This window comes from Harpia harpyja, chromosome 21 (genome assembly GCF_026419915.1).
Source record: "Harpia harpyja isolate bHarHar1 chromosome 21, bHarHar1 primary haplotype, whole genome shotgun sequence".
Lineage (NCBI taxonomy): Eukaryota > Metazoa > Chordata > Aves > Accipitriformes > Accipitridae > Harpia > Harpia harpyja.
Window position 1 is genome coordinate 3,364,728 of NC_068960.1, and position 17,102 is coordinate 3,381,829.

General features: G+C 62.3%; 2 protein-coding genes across 3 annotated transcripts; one reads left to right on the forward strand and one right to left on the reverse strand.

Moving 5' to 3' along the window:
* Window positions 1–682: 682 nt before the first annotated feature.
* Window positions 683–7,602, reverse strand: MIEF2 (mitochondrial elongation factor 2). 2 transcript variants are annotated; one of them, XM_052772279.1, is made up of 4 exons: window positions 7,477–7,602; window positions 4,743–4,896; window positions 4,035–4,212; window positions 683–3,174 (listed from the first exon to the last, which is right to left on the reverse strand). In XM_052772279.1, the coding sequence occupies exons 1-4, from the start codon at window positions 7,515–7,517 to the stop codon at window positions 2,120–2,122; spliced, it is 1,428 nt and encodes a 475-aa protein (XP_052628239.1). In that variant the 5' UTR covers window positions 7,518–7,602; the 3' UTR covers window positions 683–2,119. The 2 variants fall into 2 exon arrangements, with proteins under 2 accessions (XP_052628239.1, XP_052628240.1); XM_052772280.1 differs by lacking the exon at window positions 7,477–7,602 and adding an exon at window positions 5,404–5,481.
* Window positions 5,561–16,994, forward strand: FLII (FLII actin remodeling protein). The gene is made up of 30 exons (XM_052772281.1): window positions 5,561–5,706; window positions 7,497–7,607; window positions 8,782–8,853; window positions 9,028–9,108; window positions 9,592–9,677; window positions 9,833–9,994; window positions 10,100–10,203; window positions 10,297–10,472; window positions 10,559–10,716; window positions 10,855–10,939; window positions 11,239–11,402; window positions 11,536–11,665; window positions 11,781–11,993; window positions 12,075–12,254; window positions 12,328–12,410; window positions 12,492–12,566; window positions 12,816–12,899; window positions 12,966–13,137; window positions 13,221–13,325; window positions 13,547–13,738; window positions 13,888–14,076; window positions 14,178–14,317; window positions 14,434–14,659; window positions 14,867–15,021; window positions 15,150–15,210; window positions 15,300–15,428; window positions 15,533–15,639; window positions 15,909–16,014; window positions 16,126–16,191; window positions 16,381–16,994. Exons 1-30 carry the CDS (start codon window positions 5,644–5,646, stop codon window positions 16,513–16,515), a joined length of 3,810 nt encoding a protein of 1,269 aa, XP_052628241.1. The 5' UTR covers window positions 5,561–5,643; the 3' UTR covers window positions 16,516–16,994.
* Window positions 16,995–17,102: the final 108 nt, after the last annotated feature.

Here is a 17,102-nt window from a genome sequence, read left to right on the forward strand (position 1 = left end):
GGAGGCTGAAGCACTTTCTGTAGAGGGTAGCTTGAAGCAGAGGAGACCACAGCAGCACAGGTTTGCTTTAAGGTCTGCACGAGAGAGGAGAGAGCCTTTAACTCTGCAGCAGTCCATCACTGTTGGGCCTAAATCTATGGAGTAAGGGCAGGAGAACTCGGGTTGCATTTCCCTTTACCCCTCGCTCCCACGATTAACAGCTGTGGCCTAAAAATACAGACCTGCCGGCTAAAATAACAGGATTACGAGGCTTTGTAATGCAATCACGGAGCCGGCGAAAGCCCAGCAGAAGCCCAGCTTCTGAATGGCAACAGCAGCAGAAAGCATTTGTGTAGCACACAGGCAAAAGGTTAAGCGTTGCCAGTGGCATCGACCGTTACCAGCTTTCCTAGTCTAACCCTGGTCAGAGTTCAGGCAGCTGAGCAGTTAGAGCCACTGGGTAAATGGCACGAGCTCAGTGTCCAGATGGCTCCTGTACTGCAGCCAGGTGCTCTGCAGGCATAGGGCTTTGGAAAAGGAGGAGAAAGGCCTTGCAGGATGGGGTCTGACCACCACCAAGTTCTCCACACAGGGGGGGATGCCCTGGGCGGTGCTGGGTGGTTCTCGGGCATGCCACCGCAGCTGGAAGATCGCTTCAGCCCTTATCATGGGAAAGGAGACAAAACAGAGCTGACACAAAAGAACCAGTACACACAGGGAAGGTTTATTCTCATTGCTAACACCTGGGAAGTGGTTTAGAGGAATAAACTGAGTAATCTTCAGACTGGCAGGAAAAGCAGGTTTTTTTCCTCCCATAAACAAGATGATCACTGTAAAGAAAACTAAACCACAACAGCTGCTCACATTGAAGTCCACAGGATTTCTCCATCTCCACCAGTGTGCAAAACCAGCTCTTCCCATTAAACATAAGAATATATTCTTTGCCCTGGGACTACATCCAGAAACAAAGCCTACTAGCAGCCACTCAAAGGAAAAAAACAAAACAAAATACCCAAACAAAACATACCTTCTTAATAAAAAGCATAAACCACTTCAGTTCTTGCAAGCGCTCTGCTCAGAGCATCATTCCTGTCCTGCCCCATACCATGGGGCTCCAGGGGAACAAGACCTCAAGACAGCAGCAATACATATGTGAAAAGGTCACTGGACAAACTGGAAGGCAACGCTGTGGTTCATCGCAGAGCAGCGAGTACCCGCAGACGGAGGCTGGCAGCAACCCACCCGCCGGGGAGGGAACGCACAGACCTGCTGCAGCCTCCACCAAGGGATCGATACCAGGAACCTCTCGGGAGTCAGCAGCTCTCTTCCTGCCACTGCCTTTTTTGGGACATCTTCCAGCAAAACGCCACATGGGACAAGGGCCACGAAGCCCCAGTGCCGTGCTGGAAGCACACCGTTTCCTCGGGGCAGAGCCAATACTGGCAGAATAAAGAGGTAGGGCTGAGCTCGCCCCTTTTGGCAATTGAAAGGGTTTCCAAAGAATAAACCTGCAGCCCCTTTTGCTATGGCTTTATCTTCAAGCGCCCAGACAACCACCCAGGTCATCACTGGGGCCTTATTTCAGATTGGCAACATCCTACAGACGGATGAAGCTCCCACCCCGTCCCAAAAGCCAGCTTGAGGGCATGACACAGTAAGACCAAGTTGGGTGCTGGTGAAAGGACCCACCCAGCACCCAGGACGCAGCACCTGCGGGGTCTGCGGGACACAGCAGCAGCAAGGAACTGCTCCCTTCCAGCTCCAGCTGGTCTCAGAGCACGAGGGGAGCCTGACAGTTGTGACAGCAGGCTGGGACAGGCAGAGGACACTGGGAACCAGAGACCAAACGTGCTTCACATCGGCTCCCAACACCCAGGGGATGGGACTCACCTGTAGGTACTTGAGGTGTGGGCTGCACTTGCCCCAGGTTCGGCAGAGCCTCCCAGCCAAAGGCTCCTTATGCCAACACCCACCTCTGCTCAGGCACATTTTATTCAGACAGGAAATAGTTTTTTTTTCTCATAAAGTGCAAGAACTTCGCCTCTTACTGACTAGTCAACTAGAAGCATCCCAACCTTCACAGCGGGGAGCAGCAGACAGGCGAGGAACACCCTAAGTTCGGGAGCTCCCGACACACCAGTCATTTCTCCTTCAGCAGGAGCTCTGGCTCAGATACCGCCCGGTAGAGCATGAAGCCCATCTCATCGATTTCCTCTTCCAAGAGCTCACAAAAGAGGTTGATTTTGTGGTTGAAATAGGAAGGCAGGACCCCTTTTTCCAGGTAGCCTACCAGCTCCTCAAGCACCTGCTGGAACCTGTCAGCAAGGCTTTCTTCTGCCCAGTCCGAACTGGTGGCACTGAGATGAAGGACGACGTGGGTCAAGGGGCTGCCGCTCAGTTTGTGCAGGGCGGGATGGCTCTTGCAGACGCCGTTCAGGATGCGGAGGCAGCGCTGCCGAGCCCCGGCATCACCGGCATCCAGCTCCTTCAGCTTTGAAACCTCTGCCCTGTAAAAGCTCTCAAGCCAGAGGTTTTCCACCAGTCCTTCAGGAGGAGCAGCCAGAAGAACCTTGTCCTCCATTTCCACCACCGGGAAGAGGGCGATGCTCAGCTCAACCTCATCGTGTTTGACTTCCAGTTTCAGCTCCTGGGAAGCCACGACCGGGTGGATGACGCTCCCCAGCAGGCTGCCTATGGCAGGCCAGTTGATGGAGGCCACCAGCATCTTGTGAAGGGTCTCATTGAGCGCGTTGGAGGAGAGGTACCGGCCCACGATGAACCTGTCCCAGGGGCTACGCCCACGAGGGAAATACTCCAGATCAGTCCTCTTGATCATCCAGTACTGGGGCTTCCTCACCACGGTGTCCTCTCCTGGGATGAGGCTCCAGAGCGCGGCGTCAAGGACCACCGGCAGCATGAGGTGAACGTGGTTGGCTGCCAGAGCTCCAAGGCCATCGAGCAGGGGACCGCTGAGGAAGAGCCTGCCGAAGGGCAGCTCCGGGCACTTGATTTGCAGGAAGTTCTGCAGTTGGGCGCAGATGCTCCTGGCCAGCTGCGGGGCGAGGGATGCTTGCGCCTCAGGCACGGCCAGCCGGCTGCTGTAGTGGGAGAGGAGCTTCTCCTGCAGCGTGAGGCAGCGTGGAGGGCTGAATTCAACCTGATGAGTCTCCGGAGGGGCAAAGCAGACCCTGGGCTCTGTGAGAAGGAGATGGGGCAGAGGGAAGGGAGAAGTCACAGCTCTGAGCAGATCATCTGCCACCAACAGCAGCAGCTTCTCCTGCCGCAGCCGAGGGAGAGGCGCAAGCCGGGTGCCCAGCTCTCAGCCCACCTCTCTGGACACAAGGCTGACCTTGCCAAGAGGGCCACCACCAAGTCCTCTGATGTTAACAACGCTTTGCAGCCAAGGCAGAGCCCAAACTAACCTCAAAACCCCACTGCGCCCAGCCTCACCCCCCCAGCTAGAGATGGGTTAACCAGGCTAAGCACCAGCAAGGGACTCACTACCAAGGTCCCTACGAGTCTCAGCCCCACTGAGACTGCTCAGGCAGATCCAGCCTGCTCCAACATCTGTCTGATCGCTCAAGTCCTGCAAACAATCCTGCTCCGGGTCTGGTATCTCAGGACCTGTCCCGCACCGAGCTGGGCTGCTTTCCCACTTAGAAAAACGCTGTCTTTGTAGGCAGCCGGACAAGGCAGCCTTTGTCTGTGGCAGTTCCCGAGCGCACCTTCCTCTAGGCAGAGCTGACCCAGAAAACTAGCACAGCAAGACATCGCTCCAGAGGAAACAAAGCCACGACAGCCTCCACCACGCCACAGTGGCCAAGACGCCCAGGACGTTATCTGAGGTGCCGTTACCGCAGGCATTGCCTAAAAAGGGACCGCGGCTTGGGAGCCTCCCAGGAGGGCAGGCTCAATCGGGTCGGCTTTCCAGTCACCGAGCTAAAAATAACGCGATGCTTCCAGGCTGTGGGGAGCAGCGGCACAGATGGCCCCGGAGCACATCAAGGTGATCTTCCCGACCGCGGCGGGAGCCGGCATGCAACCACGAGCCTCACCTGGCGCTGGCGGCCGAGCTGGAGAGAGCAGAGGCTCGCTGAGGTCTTCCCTTCTCTGCTTCTTGGGGAGTTTTGGCGTTGCCTTGATCAAGGCCAAGTCCTGCCAGCTCTCCTCCAGGGTCTTCTGCTCAGCTTTGGGGTCGCTTTCGTCGCGAGGGCTGGTGGCTCGGTCTATCAGCTGGAGGGAAGAAAAAGCCACGTAGATAAGTTATTATCTTGGTACCATTTCCCCACGGTCACACCCTGAACTAAAGGAGACAACAGCCCTTCTGGTACACGTGTGGGGAGACACAGCCCCACGCAGGGCTTCTGCTAGCGAAAATAGACAGTTTAGGGGGCCACAAAGGTGCACATTTTGTTCCTGCAGATTTTAACTGGAAAACAGTCAGGTGTCCAAAGGTGAATTAAGCCCAAGGTGCCTTTCTGGATGGGATACTGTATCCCCAATGAGTGTTGTTCCGGACAAACGGGGCGTGGGGCTGCATGTGCCCCCACGGGGTGGAAGTGGGCAGCTCCACACCCACGGCACTGCCACTGTCACCAGCGGCATTTCTACTGGACTCAAGGGACCCACTCCGCAGCTCGGGAACAGCCAGCGAGGTCTGTGGCACATCTTCTCCCACCGCTGGGGACCAAAACGGTTTTCCTCCACGGTCCGTCCGGTCGTTCCCATCCTCCGAACCCTGACGGCGGTCGCGCCAGCCTTACCCGCTTGACGGCCAACGTGGCGATGGCGAGCACGGCCGCGCCGCTGACGCCCAGCACCAGCCTGGCGTTGGCCAACAGCAGGTCGAGGACGCTGCCCAGCCCGCCGTCCTCCTGCCGCTTGCCCCGCTGGCCCGTGAATTCGGCCATGGTCGCCCTGCGGAGGGGGAGAGGAGCAGTGGGGTGTCACCTTGGACGGAGGACCTGCCTCCCCGGGGGATGCAGAGCCCCCAAGGTGGGAGGTTTTTTTTTTTTTTTATTTTTAAAGAACGGGGATTTTCTGCGGCGCCCACCCCACCGCCCTCCCTCCACCTCCGGGGCAAAGGCTCCCGCCGCCACCGGCACACCTGGGTACGGCAGAGGAGCAAGGGTCACCCCAAAGAAATATCACCCGCTCCTCGCCCGGCCCCTGCCGCAACCGGGAACCGGCGAGCGTTGGAGGGGGGGGGCAGTACCGCGACCCGTGCCCGCGGGGAGGGAGCGGGACGGAGACACCCCCCACCCGGCTCCGCGCTGCCGAGAGGAAGCGGCCGGGCCGCGGGCACAGCCCGGGGCCGCCTCTGAGCCCCGACCTGCTCAAGGGCAGGAGCGGAGCGGAGCGGAGCGGACCGGACCGGACCGGACCGGACCCTCCCTCCGCCGCCCCCCGCCCGCACGCACTCACCCCCGGTGCCCGCGCGTGCCGGCGCGCCCCGCAGCCCCCGTCGCTGCTTCAGCCAATGGGGGCGCGGCGCGGCGCGACCCCGCCCACCCACGCTCGGAAGCAGAACCCCGAGTTTAACCCTCCCTCCGCTGAACGTCAGCGCCGGGGCGGAGCTGGGTGGGGAAGGGGGCGTGGCCTGAGCAGGGCGGGGCGGGGTGTGCGGCCGCTGGGTCCTCCCGCCCTTCCTCCGCCAGCGCAGCCATGGCGGCCACCGGGGTCCTGCCCTTCGTCCGCGGCGTCGACCTCAGCGGCAACGACTTCAAGGTGACGGGGGGGGGGAACGGGAGGGCACCGGGAGCTGGTGGGGGGGGGACAGCCCGGCCTCAGGCCCCGAGCCCGGGCCCGGACCCCGCAGGGCCCTGTCGGGCCTGGCCAGGCCCCGCAGGATCAGCTCGTCCCCCCCCCCCCGGTCCCGGTCCCGGTCCCCTGGGGCTGGGTGATGTCGTCCCGCTCCTGGCCCCACACCGGGGGTGCTCGTCTAGGGGCAGACCTGGCCCCTGACCCCGTAGGCACTCTAGGGCCTGGCGATCCCTGACCCCCCAGCCCCTACAGCTGGGCAACCTCTGCCCCCCCCAACCCCTGGGGCCCCAGAGAGCCAGGTGATGTTGGCCCCCCAGCTCCCAATGCCATAGGACTGGGCGATCCCAGCCCCCCAGCTCCCAATGCCATAGGACTGGGCGATCCCAGCCCCCCAGCTCCCAATGCCATAGGACTGGGCGATCCCAGCCCCCCAGCTCCCAATGCCATAGGACTGGGCGATCCCAGCCCCCCAGCTCCCAATGCCATAGGACTGGGCGATCCCAGCCCCCCAGCTCCCAATGCCATAGGACTGGGCGATCCCAGCCCCCCAGCTCCCAATGCCATAGGACTGGGCGATCCCAGCCCCCCAGCTCCCAATGCCATAGGACTGGGCGATCCCAGCCCCCCAGCTCCCAATGCCATAGGACTGGGCGATCCCAGCCCCCCAGCTCCCAATGCCATAGGACTGGGCGATCCCAGCCCCCCAGCTCCCAATGCCATAGGACTGGGCGATCCCAGCCCCCCAGCTCCCAATGCCATAGGACTGGGCGATCCCAGCCCCCCAGCTCCCAATGCCATAGGACTGGGCGATCCCAGCCCCCCAGCTCCCAATGCCATAGGACTGGGCGATCCCAGCCCCCCAGCTCCCAATGCCATAGGACTGGGCGATCCCAGCCCCCCAGCTCCCAATGCCATAGGACTGGGCGATCCCAGCCCCCCAGCTCCCAATGCCATAGGACTGGGCGATCCCAGCCCCCCAGCTCCCAATGCCATAGGACTGGGCGATCCCAGCCCCCCAGCTCCCAATGCCATAGGACTGGGCGATCCCAGCCCCCCAGCTCCCAATGCCATAGGACTGGGCGATCCCAGCCCCCCAGCTCCCAATGCCATAGGACTGGGCGATCCCAGCCCCCCAGCTCCCAATGCCATAGGACTGGGCGATCCCAGCCCCCCAGCTCCCAATGCCATAGGACTGGGCGATCCCAGCCCCCCAGCTCCCAATGCCATAGGACTGGGCGATCCCAGCCCCCCAGCTCCCAATGCCATAGGACTGGGCGATCCCAGCCCCCCATGCCATAGGACTGGGAGATCCCGGCCCCCCAGCTCCCAATGCCATAGGACTGGGCGATCCCAGCCCCCCAGCTCCCAATGCCATAGGACTGGGCGATCCCAGCCCCCCAGTTCCCAATCCCGTAGGACTGGGCGATCCCAGCTCCCAATCCCGTAGGACTGGGCGATCCCAGCCCCCAGCTCCCAATGCCATAGGACTGGGAGATCCCAGCCCCCCAGCTCCCAATCCCGTAGGACTGGACGATCCCAGCCCCCCAGCTCCCAGTCCCGTAGGACTGGGCGATCCTGGCCCTGCAGCTCCCAGTCTCATAGGACTGGGCAATCCCAGCCCCCCAGCTCCCGATCCCATAGGACTGGGTGATCCCAGGCCTCTCCCCGACCTCACAGGGCTGGTCAGACTGAGGTCCTCAGATCCTCACCCCATGGGGCAGGTTGTTTTCTCACCATCCTCCTCTTCCTCTCAGGGCGGCTACTTCCCGGAGCATGTAAAGGCGATGACCAGCCTGCGCTGGCTGAAGCTGAACCGCACGGGGCTCTGCTACCTGCCCGAGGAGCTCGCCGCCCTCCAGAAGCTGGTAAGCCGCACGTTTTGGGCAGGGGATGGGGCTCGACGGCTCCCACTGGGGCCGCAGGGTCAGACAGGGCCCTGCGCGGTGGTGCTGAGAGCCTGGTGCCTGCCAGCCTCGTGGCTCATCGGCAGATGCTCTGGTGTCTAATAATAGGGCTGAGCTACAACGTGTGGTTGAAATTGGATGCAGGAGCTGTTAGGAGTGGGGCTGAGACAGACTTGTACTTGGTTTCACCTTGTTTTCCTAGAAAACCAGACTAAAAACCTCACTTAGATCCTCTGCCCTTTAATAGAAGGGAAGGGTGAAGGTTTAGTGTGGGGAGCATTAAGGTTTGGAGGCTTTTTTTTCCCTCTTCCTTTGCTAAAAGATATAAAGAGCAGTAGCTGGCAGCTGCCTGGCTTTGTTTTTTGGGTAGCTTGAGTTTTGTGCACGACCAGGCCCTTGGCGGAATCCATGGCTAAGCTTTGCTTTGGCGGTGTCCTGCAGCACGTTATGGACATCGTTACATCGGTGTCAGCCAAACACAACTCTTTAAACGCTGCCAAAAGTCCTCGTCACCGTGCCGGGTGTGCCCCGCTCAGCGGCAGCAAGTGGGGAGGCCCTCCGTGCTGCTCAGAGCCTCGCTCCTGCCAGTCCTGACAGATGCTCGGGGGCCACGGCTAGACTTAAAACCTGGCATCTTGCCCACAGTCTGCCAATTCCTCATTTTCCCTAGCAGGTAACAGCTGGGCTGGTGATGCCCAGAGGAAAACAAAATTTCCCCTGGGCCCTCCTCCAGCCTTGCCAGTCCCCACATGTCTGCCCGTTTCCAGATCACCCAGTGAGAAGCGTTTCCAAGAACTGGGGTCTGTTTGCTCGGGGACTCTGTGGGACTGCCACAAGCCAGCTCGGTAGCAGCCCAGAGCACCCCAAACCCTGCAGCAGGGCTGGGATGTCTCAGCCAGATCTGCCCCAAGGAATGAGGGGTCCAGAGGCAGCGTGGGCCTGCTGGGGCCAGCCAACCAGTTTGAGACTGGGAGCATCCCAGCAGCCTCATGTGGGTTGGAGCTGAGCTCACCCCATGCCTCTGCGAGCCCCCAGCTCTCCCTGGATTGAGGAGCCCCCCCATCGATGCAGGGGCCCAACGGCTGCCCCGGCTTCTCTCTCTGCTCACTGGGGCTTGTCTGGGTTTTCCCTGCAGGAACACCTCTCCGTGAGTCACAACAGCCTCACCACACTCCACGGCGAGCTCTCTGGCCTGCCCTGCCTGCGGGTAAGTGTCCCCCCATCATGCGTCCCACCTGCATCAGGGCTGGTGTCCTCAGGCACCTCTCGGCCAGCCCCTGGCTCTGGGGGCACACGAGGATCGTCCCTGGCCACCCCGGGCGGCTCAGCAGCCGTAGAGCCAGTGGGTGGCTGCAGTCGTGCCTCTGTCTCCCCTTTCAAGGCTATCGTGGCTCGTGCAAACAGCCTGAAGAACTCGGGAGTCCCTGATGATATCTTCCAGTTGGACGACCTCTCGGTGCTGGTAGGTGCAGAGTTTCCTCGGCTAATGCGAGAGCCGGCTCCCGGGTCCTGCTCCTGCACCTCGGTGGCTCCTCATGCTCCTTGGGGAGCATGGTGGGGCTGAGGAGCATCCAGGGAAAAGGTGCAGGGAGTAAATCAGGGCTCAGCGCTGCCTGGCTCCCTTTGACTTTCAGGTGCCCAGGCCCATTACTAGCTTCCCTGCGGCAAGAGCTCCTGTGCCCTTTCAGCACCAGTCCTGACCCTGTGCCTGAGCACCGGGGAAGCTGTCTGCGGACAGGATAACCCTATGGCAATGCCTCCTTTAAAGGCTGATGCCGCGGCTGGGTTCCTCGCGTGCTTGTCCAGCTTCTGCTGCCGGGCACCGATCCGCAGGGCTGTAGGCAGGCCGTGCCCCTGAAGATGCCCCTCGGTCCTCAGGTTTGGGTGGTGGTTGCTGGATGCGGGGCAGAGAGTGATGTCTGCTTTGTTCTCCCATTTGCCCCAGGACCTGAGCTACAACCAGCTCACGGAGTGTCCCCGGGAACTGGAGAATGCCAAGAACATGCTGGTCCTCAACCTCGGCCACAACAGGTGGGTCCAGGCCAGGGCAGCCATCTCCCTCTAGCCACAGCCACCTCCATCCGTCTCCCCCCTTCTCTCCGGGTCCTGCTCTGTGCCCCTCTTCGAGGGAGACCCGGGGCTGGTGCAGGTCCCGGGCAGCCCTGAAGATCCCCGTATCCCCGCAGCATCGAGACCATCCCCAACCAGCTCTTCATCAACCTGACGGACCTGCTCTACCTCGACCTGAGCAACAACAAGCTGGAGAGCCTTCCACCACAGATGAGACGCCTGGTCCACCTCCAAACTCTCATCCTCAACAACAACCCCCTCCTGCACGCACAGCTCCGGTAAGGCCCTGTTTTCCAGGCTGGATCCCACAATGCCGGGGCTAGGCCGAGTGCTTGCTCTGGCCCTAACGCTCTCTCTGCCCCGTGGTTCTCCGTGGTCCGCAGGCAGCTCCCAGCGATGACGGCCCTGCAGACCCTCCACCTCAGGAACACCCAGCGCACACAGAACAATCTGCCCACCAGCCTTGAGGGCCTGGTGAACCTGGCAGGTAGGGCTGGGGAGCCAAGCCCCACGGTGCACGGGGCTCTCTCGGCCCTGGCGTGGGTCTGGCCGGCGGCTTCACCCTGTTATCTTCCCACAGACGTGGACCTGTCCTGCAATGACCTCAGTCGCGTCCCCGAGTGCCTCTACACCTTGGGCAGCCTGCGGCGTCTCAACCTCAGCAGCAACCAGATCACGGAGCTGTCCCTCTGCATCGACCAGTGGACCCAGCTGGAGACCCTCAACCTGTCCCGCAACCAGCTCACCTCCTTGCCTGTATGTCCCTGCCTGTACATGGCGTCCCTGTCCGTGCCTCCGTGCCACTGGGTTCTCCCTTACCCTGCCATCTCCTCCTTCCCCAGTCAGCCATCTGCAAGCTGACCAAGCTGAAGAAGATGTACCTGAACTCCAACAAGCTTGACTTTGATGGGATCCCCTCAGGCATCGGCAAGCTCGCTAACCTTGAGGAGTTCATGGCAGCCAACAACAACCTGGAGCTCATCCCCGAGAGCCTCTGCAGGTAGAGGACAGCCCCCAGCCGGATCTGCTCTGTCCCCGAGAGAGGACACGGAGGCTGTGTGGTGATATGGAGTCTCTGAGTGTCCCTGAAGGAGATGCCCCTGGCCTGGCCCTTTACCAGCATCTCTCTGTCCCACAGGTGCTCCAAGCTGAGGAAACTGGTGCTGAACAAGAACCGCCTGGTGACACTGCCAGAGGCCATTCACTTCCTGATGGACATGGAGGTGAGAGCCCAACGCCCCCTCCGCCGTGGGCTGGGTCCACCACAGCCCCAGCGTGTCCCTGGGATCCCAGGGCTGTAGGTGGGATGGAGTGAGGTGAGGACAGGGCGTCTTGGGGCCAATACATGCACTCTGGCACATGGTTCAGCCCAGGCAGGTGGCAGATTCAGGGCTCCCTCCACATCCCTTCACCTCACCGAAGCCCAGGGTGCTCCGGAGGTCTCCCATCCCATCCCACACCCTCAGCGTCCCCATGAGTCCATGCTTCAGAGCAGTGAGGTCTTCCATCCCCTCCTTGGCAGATCCTGGACGTGCGCGAGAACCCTAACCTGGTGATGCCCCCGAAGCCGGTGGATCGGACGTCGGAGTGGTACAACATCGACTTCTCCCTGCAGAACCAGCTCCGTCTGGCCGGAGCCTCCCCGGCCACCGTTGCGGCCGCCGCAGCAGGCAAGCTTGCAGGGACGTGGGGGATGATAGCCTCTGCCTCGGGCAGCACCCTGGGAGAGGCTGGAAAACGAGCCGTGCCCCACGGCATGCCCCATGCAAGACACGGGTGTCCCGGCTGCCTCTCACCTTGTCCCCGTGTCCCCAGGGAGCGGCACCAAGGACCCACTGGCCCGCAAGATGCGGCTCCGGCGGCGCAAGGACTCTGCCCAGGACGACCAAGCCAAGCAGGTGCTGAAGGGCATGTCGGACGTGGCCCAAGAGAAGAACAAGAAGATAGAGGTAGGGTCTGTGGTGGGAGAGGGGCCCCGAGCGGCATCGCGTGCCCCTGGCCCACCCCGGGTGCCGGCAGGGACCCAATTGCCGCCAGCTTGGTGACGTGTCCCCGTCCCCACAGGAGAGCGGGGAGGCGAAGGCGCCGGACCTGAAGACACGCCGCTGGGACCAGGGCCTGGAGAAGCCGCAGCTGGACTACTCGGAGTTCTTCAGCGAGGACGTGGGGCAGCTGCCCGGCCTCTGCGTCTGGCAGATTGAGAACTTCGTGCCTACGCTGGTGGACGAGGCTTTCCATGGCAAGTTCTACGAGGCCGACTGCTACATCGTGCTCAAGGTACCCGGGGAGGACCAAGGGTCCCCCATGTCCCCAACCTGGGGCCACGGCCATCCCATCTCACAGCCCATCCCTCCCCAGACCTTCCTGGATGAGAACGGCTCCCTGAACTGGGAGATCTACTACTGGATCGGGCAGGAGGCCACGCTGGACAAGAAGGCCTGCTCCGCCATCCACGCCGTCAACCTCCGCAACTACCTGGGAGCCGAGTGCCGCAGCATCCGTGAGGAGATGGGGGACGAGAGCGATGAGTTCCTCCAGGTGAGGCTGACTCCCAGCCCCCCCATAGCCCCCAGCCTTGCCTCTCCCACCCTCACCCCCTCCCTGCCCCCAGGTCTTTGACAACGACATCTCCTACATCGAGGGTGGCACGGCCAGCGGCTTCTTCACCGTTGAGGACACGCAATATGTCACCAGGTACCGCTGGGGCCAGGGGCTGGGGGGGGATGCGTGGGGCAGGTCGTGCCCCATGTCCCACCGTGGTTGTCTCTCCCGCAGGCTGTACCGTGTCTATGGGAAGAAGAACGTCAAGCTGGAGCCAGTAGCACTGAAAGGGACATCGCTGGATCCCCGGTGAGGAGGGGGGACACAGGGTCCTTGCGGAGGGACAGAGTGCTGGCAAGGTCCACCCAAGACATCGTAGCTGCAGCTCTGGGGTGAAAATCAGCCGTGCCAGCACCTTTCTACAAGGATGTGGGTCCAAACCCCACTTGGCAGCCCCAGCAGCTGCAGTGTCCTGCTCCGCAAGGGCCCCCGGGGTGGGGAGGACACTCGGTGCACCCCGCTTTCTCCTGACTGTCCTCTCACCTCTGTATCCACCAGGTTTGTTTTCCTCCTGGACCACGGCCTCAACCTCTTCGTGTGGCGTGGGAGCCAGGCCACGCTGAGCAGCACTACCAAGGCCAGGTAGGGCTGGTCGGGGGGCTGGGGGTGCAGGGAGCCCACCTGCCGTCTCACCCGCTCCCGCCACAGGCTCTTCGCCGAGAAGATCAACAAGAACGAGCGAAAGGGCAAAGCGGAGATCACGCTCCTCACCCAGGGCCAGGAGACCCCCGACTTCTGGGAGGTTCTTGGGGGTCAGCCCGAGGAGATCCGGCCCTGCGTCCCCGATGACTTCCAGCCCCACAAGCCCAAGCTGTACAAGGTGGGGAGCCATTGTCCGCAGGGCCGTCAGCGCTGCTGGGGACCTGCAGCCCCCCCTCACCCGTGTCTCCATCCCCTCCGCAGGTCGGCCTGGGCCTGGGCTACCTGGAGCTGCCCCAGATCAACTACAAGCTCTCGGTGGAGCACAAGAAGAGGCTGAAGGCTGATCTGATGCCAGAGATGCGCCTGGTTGGTAGGATGGGGCGGGAGGTTCTCCCAGTCTGACCAGTGAGACTGGTTTCATGCCCCCTCTGCCTCCAGCTGTGCCCTGGGAGAGGCACGTTTGGCCCACGGGGCCCCGGGTGGAGGATGCTCTGCTCTTCCCGGCTGTCTTTTGGGAGCAGGCAGGGCGTTTTCCAGCCGGGAAAGCCCGCTGGTGCCTGACCCCCTTTTCCCTGCGGTACCCTCAGCTGCAGAGCCTGCTGGATACCAAAAGTGTGTACATCCTGGACTGCTGGTCCGACGTCTTCATCTGGATCGGGAGGAAGTCGCCGCGGCTGGTGCGGGCGGCAGCGCTGAAGCTGAGCCAGGAGCTGTGCGGCATGCTGCACCGGCCCAAGCACGCCATGGTCTCCAGGAACCTGGAGGGCACCGAGTGCCAGGTAGGGCAGCCCACGTGCCTGCGAACGGCCACAGACCCCCGGGCAGCAGTACTGGGGAGGGAGACGGGGGCACAGACCGCTCGGATGGGGTGCTGGGGTGCCAGAGAGGGTGCTGTGGCCCAGGGTGAGTTACCTGCTCCCCAATTTAGGTGTTCAAGTCGAAGTTCAAGAACTGGGATGACGTCCTGCGCGTAGATTACACCCGCAACGCCGAGACGGTGCTGCAGGAGGGCGGCCTCGCCGGCAAGGTCCGTAAGGATGCCGAGAAGAAGGACCAGATGAAGGCCGACCTCACAGCGCTCTTCCTACCCCGCCAGCCCCCCATGCCCCTGAGCGAGGTAGGACTGGGGACCATCCTGTGCGTCCCCGTGGGGTGTTGGGTCGGGTGCTGATGGAGGGGCTGGGTGGCCGCTGGCTGACGGAGCACACGGGGCCGCAGGCGGAGCAGCTGATGGAGGAGTGGAACGAGGACCTGGACGGCATGGAGGGCTTCGTGCTGGAGGGCAAGAAATTCGCTCGCCTGCCCGAGGAGGAGTTTGGTCACTTCCACACCCACGACTGCTACGTCTTCCTCTGCAGGTGACACCTAGCTCGTCCCCTCTCCGGGGCTGCTGAACCCCCTTGTCCCCCCCATCTCCCTGCCCAGACCCCCAACCTGCCCCATCCCTGACATCACCCCCTGTTCCTGCCCTCAGGTACTGGGTGCCAGTGGAGTATGAGGAGGAAGAAGAGAAGAAGAAGAAGGGTGAAGGCAAAGGGGAGGAGGAAGGTGAGGAAGAGGAGGAGGAGAAGCAGCCTGAGGAAGACTTCCAGTGCATTGTCTACTTCTGGCAGGGCCGGGAGGCCTCCAACATGGGCTGGCTTACCTTCACCTTCAGTCTCCAGAAGAAGTTCGAGAGTCTCTTCCCTGGCAAACTGGAGGTGACCCTGCTGCCTGCTCCTGGGGGGTGACACAGGGGTCCCCCAGCTTTGCCTCACTTCTCTCCCATCCCATTTCTGCCCCCCAGGCTAAGGGCAGGGGATAGCAGCAGAGATGGGCGCTGGCAGGGGAGTGCAGATGGGGCTTGGGATTGTGTTTTGGGGGGGGGGGGGTGGCCCACAGCCCTACTGACACTCACCTCTGGCCAGGTCGTGCGCATGACCCAGCAGCAGGAGAACCCCAAGTTCCTCTCGCACTTCAAGAGGAGGTTTGTCATCCACCGGGGCAAGCGGAAGGACAGGGCCAGCCCACCCCAGCCCAGTCTCTACCACATCCGCACCAACGGCGGGGCCCTCTGCACCAGGTCAGTCCTTCTGGGGGCTGCTCCGAGCCAGGGAGCACCCACGGGTGCTGGGCTCCTGGTGGGGTACGTGCCAGTGGGCACAACTGCCTGATCTTTTGCTGACTGTCCCTCGTGGGCTTCTTTTCTAGGTGCATCCAGATCAACACAGACGCTGGTCTGCTCAACTCAGAGTTCTGCTTCATCCTCAAGGTATTGCTCATGCCTGAGCATCCTCAGGGGTGCTCGGCCACTTGCCCTCCTCCCTGCTTGGGCAGCCCTGACTCTCTGCGCTCCCCCAGGTGCCCTTTGAGAGCACAGACAACCAGGGCATCGTCTACACCTGGGTGGGCCGGGCGGCCGACCCCGACGAGGCCAAGCTGGCTGAGGACATCATGAACCACATGTTTGACGACTCCTACAGCAAGCAGGTGAGCGGGTGGGAGCACAGCGGGTCTCGATGCCCCCTTACCTGGGTGGCAGTGACCACCAGGGTAGGGGACGGCTGTGCTCAGCCCTGTCCCTGCCCTTGCAGGTGATCAACGAGGGAGAGGAGCCTGAAAACTTCTTCTGGGTAGGCATCGGGAGCCAGAAACCCTACGATGAAGATGCCGACTATATGAAGCACTCCCGGCTCTTCAGGTGGGTCCTGGTCCAGGAGGGGCTGCTCCAGTCTGTGCTGCTCCCCTTCCTCCCATAGTGCCCGGGCCATACTGGCCTTCACCAGGGGCTCGGTCCTCCCAAGTTAGCCAGGGCACGGCTCCCCATGACAGGCAAAGCCCCTCTCCCAACTCTGTCCATCCCTGGGCATCAGTTGGCAGGAAACAGCTGCTCCATCACATCCCTTCCTTCTGCACAAGCTGCGTCCTAACAAACTCTTTGATGCGGTCCCCTTCCGACTCTCCCCGCAGGTGCTCCAACGAGAAGGGCTATTTCTCCGTGTCAGAGAAGTGCTCCGATTTCTGCCAGGATGACTTGGCTGATGACGACATCATGCTGCTGGACAACGGGCGGGAGGTGAGCCAGGGCCGTGAGGTTTTCCTGTGTCCGGGTCCAGGGGCAGCGCGGCAGGGGCCGGATCTGCCAGTGGCTCCATCGGCTGAGCCCGGCTGCACGTCCTTCCCACAGGTCTACATGTGGGTGGGCACCCAGACCAGCCAGGTGGAGATCAAGCTGAGCCTCAAGGCATGCCAGGTAGGGCCTCCCTCCTGCTTGCTGCTTGGGGGGGGGTGGGCAAGGATTTGGGGCTTCATCTCCCCTTGGAGCCCTGATCCTGCCCCGTGCTTGGTGCTGCAGAGCTCCCAGCAGCCCCCCAGGCTGGGGAGCACCACCCCCCAAAGGTGGGCGAGGGTTGGGGACCCCCACGGCTCTGCTCTACCCCAGGTCTACATCCAGCACATGCGCTCCAAGGACCCCACGCGTCCCCGCAAGCTCCGCCTGGTGCGGAAAGGCAACGAGCCCTGGCCCTTCACCCGCTGCTTCCATGCCTGGAGCGTCTTCCGCAAGCCGCCCGCCTAAGGGCTGGGGGCACCCAGCGCTCCGGCCATGGCCCCCACGGCAGGGCCGGACCCCCCCGGCACCCTGCGCTGCCGCACATGCCTGCTCCCAGCCAAGCTCGACTTGGAGCCGCTTCTCTCCGAGCTGGGGCCAGCGGGGAGCTCTGGGGCTGACCCTCTGTCCCCCCTTCTCCCAGCACAGGGTCAAGCTCAGCCCCTTCCCTTCCTGGGGGGGGCATACGGGGCAGCATGGGCCCCTGTTACACCCTGCTTGGGGATGCTGCTGCCCCAAACCAGTGCCGAGCTCCCCCTGCAACTGGGGGACAGGAGAGTTTCCCAGTTTGGGTGGGAGGATGCTTTGCTAAAGAGCACTGGGGGTAGGGGGAGCGAGGGGCTCTCAGCCCTGGGCCTTACAGCCAGCCCTGCTGTCTTGGGGGATGGACCCCCAGGGGGGGCAACCCACTGGTATCATATCAATAAAGGCTGCACTTCTTACCCCGAGGCTGTGCCAGGCTCTGACTGCGCCCGTCTTGCTCACAAGCAGGGTCGTCCCCCCCTCGCCCCGATCCTGCCCCTCCACAGCTCAGGGGGCCCCGGCACCCACTTACC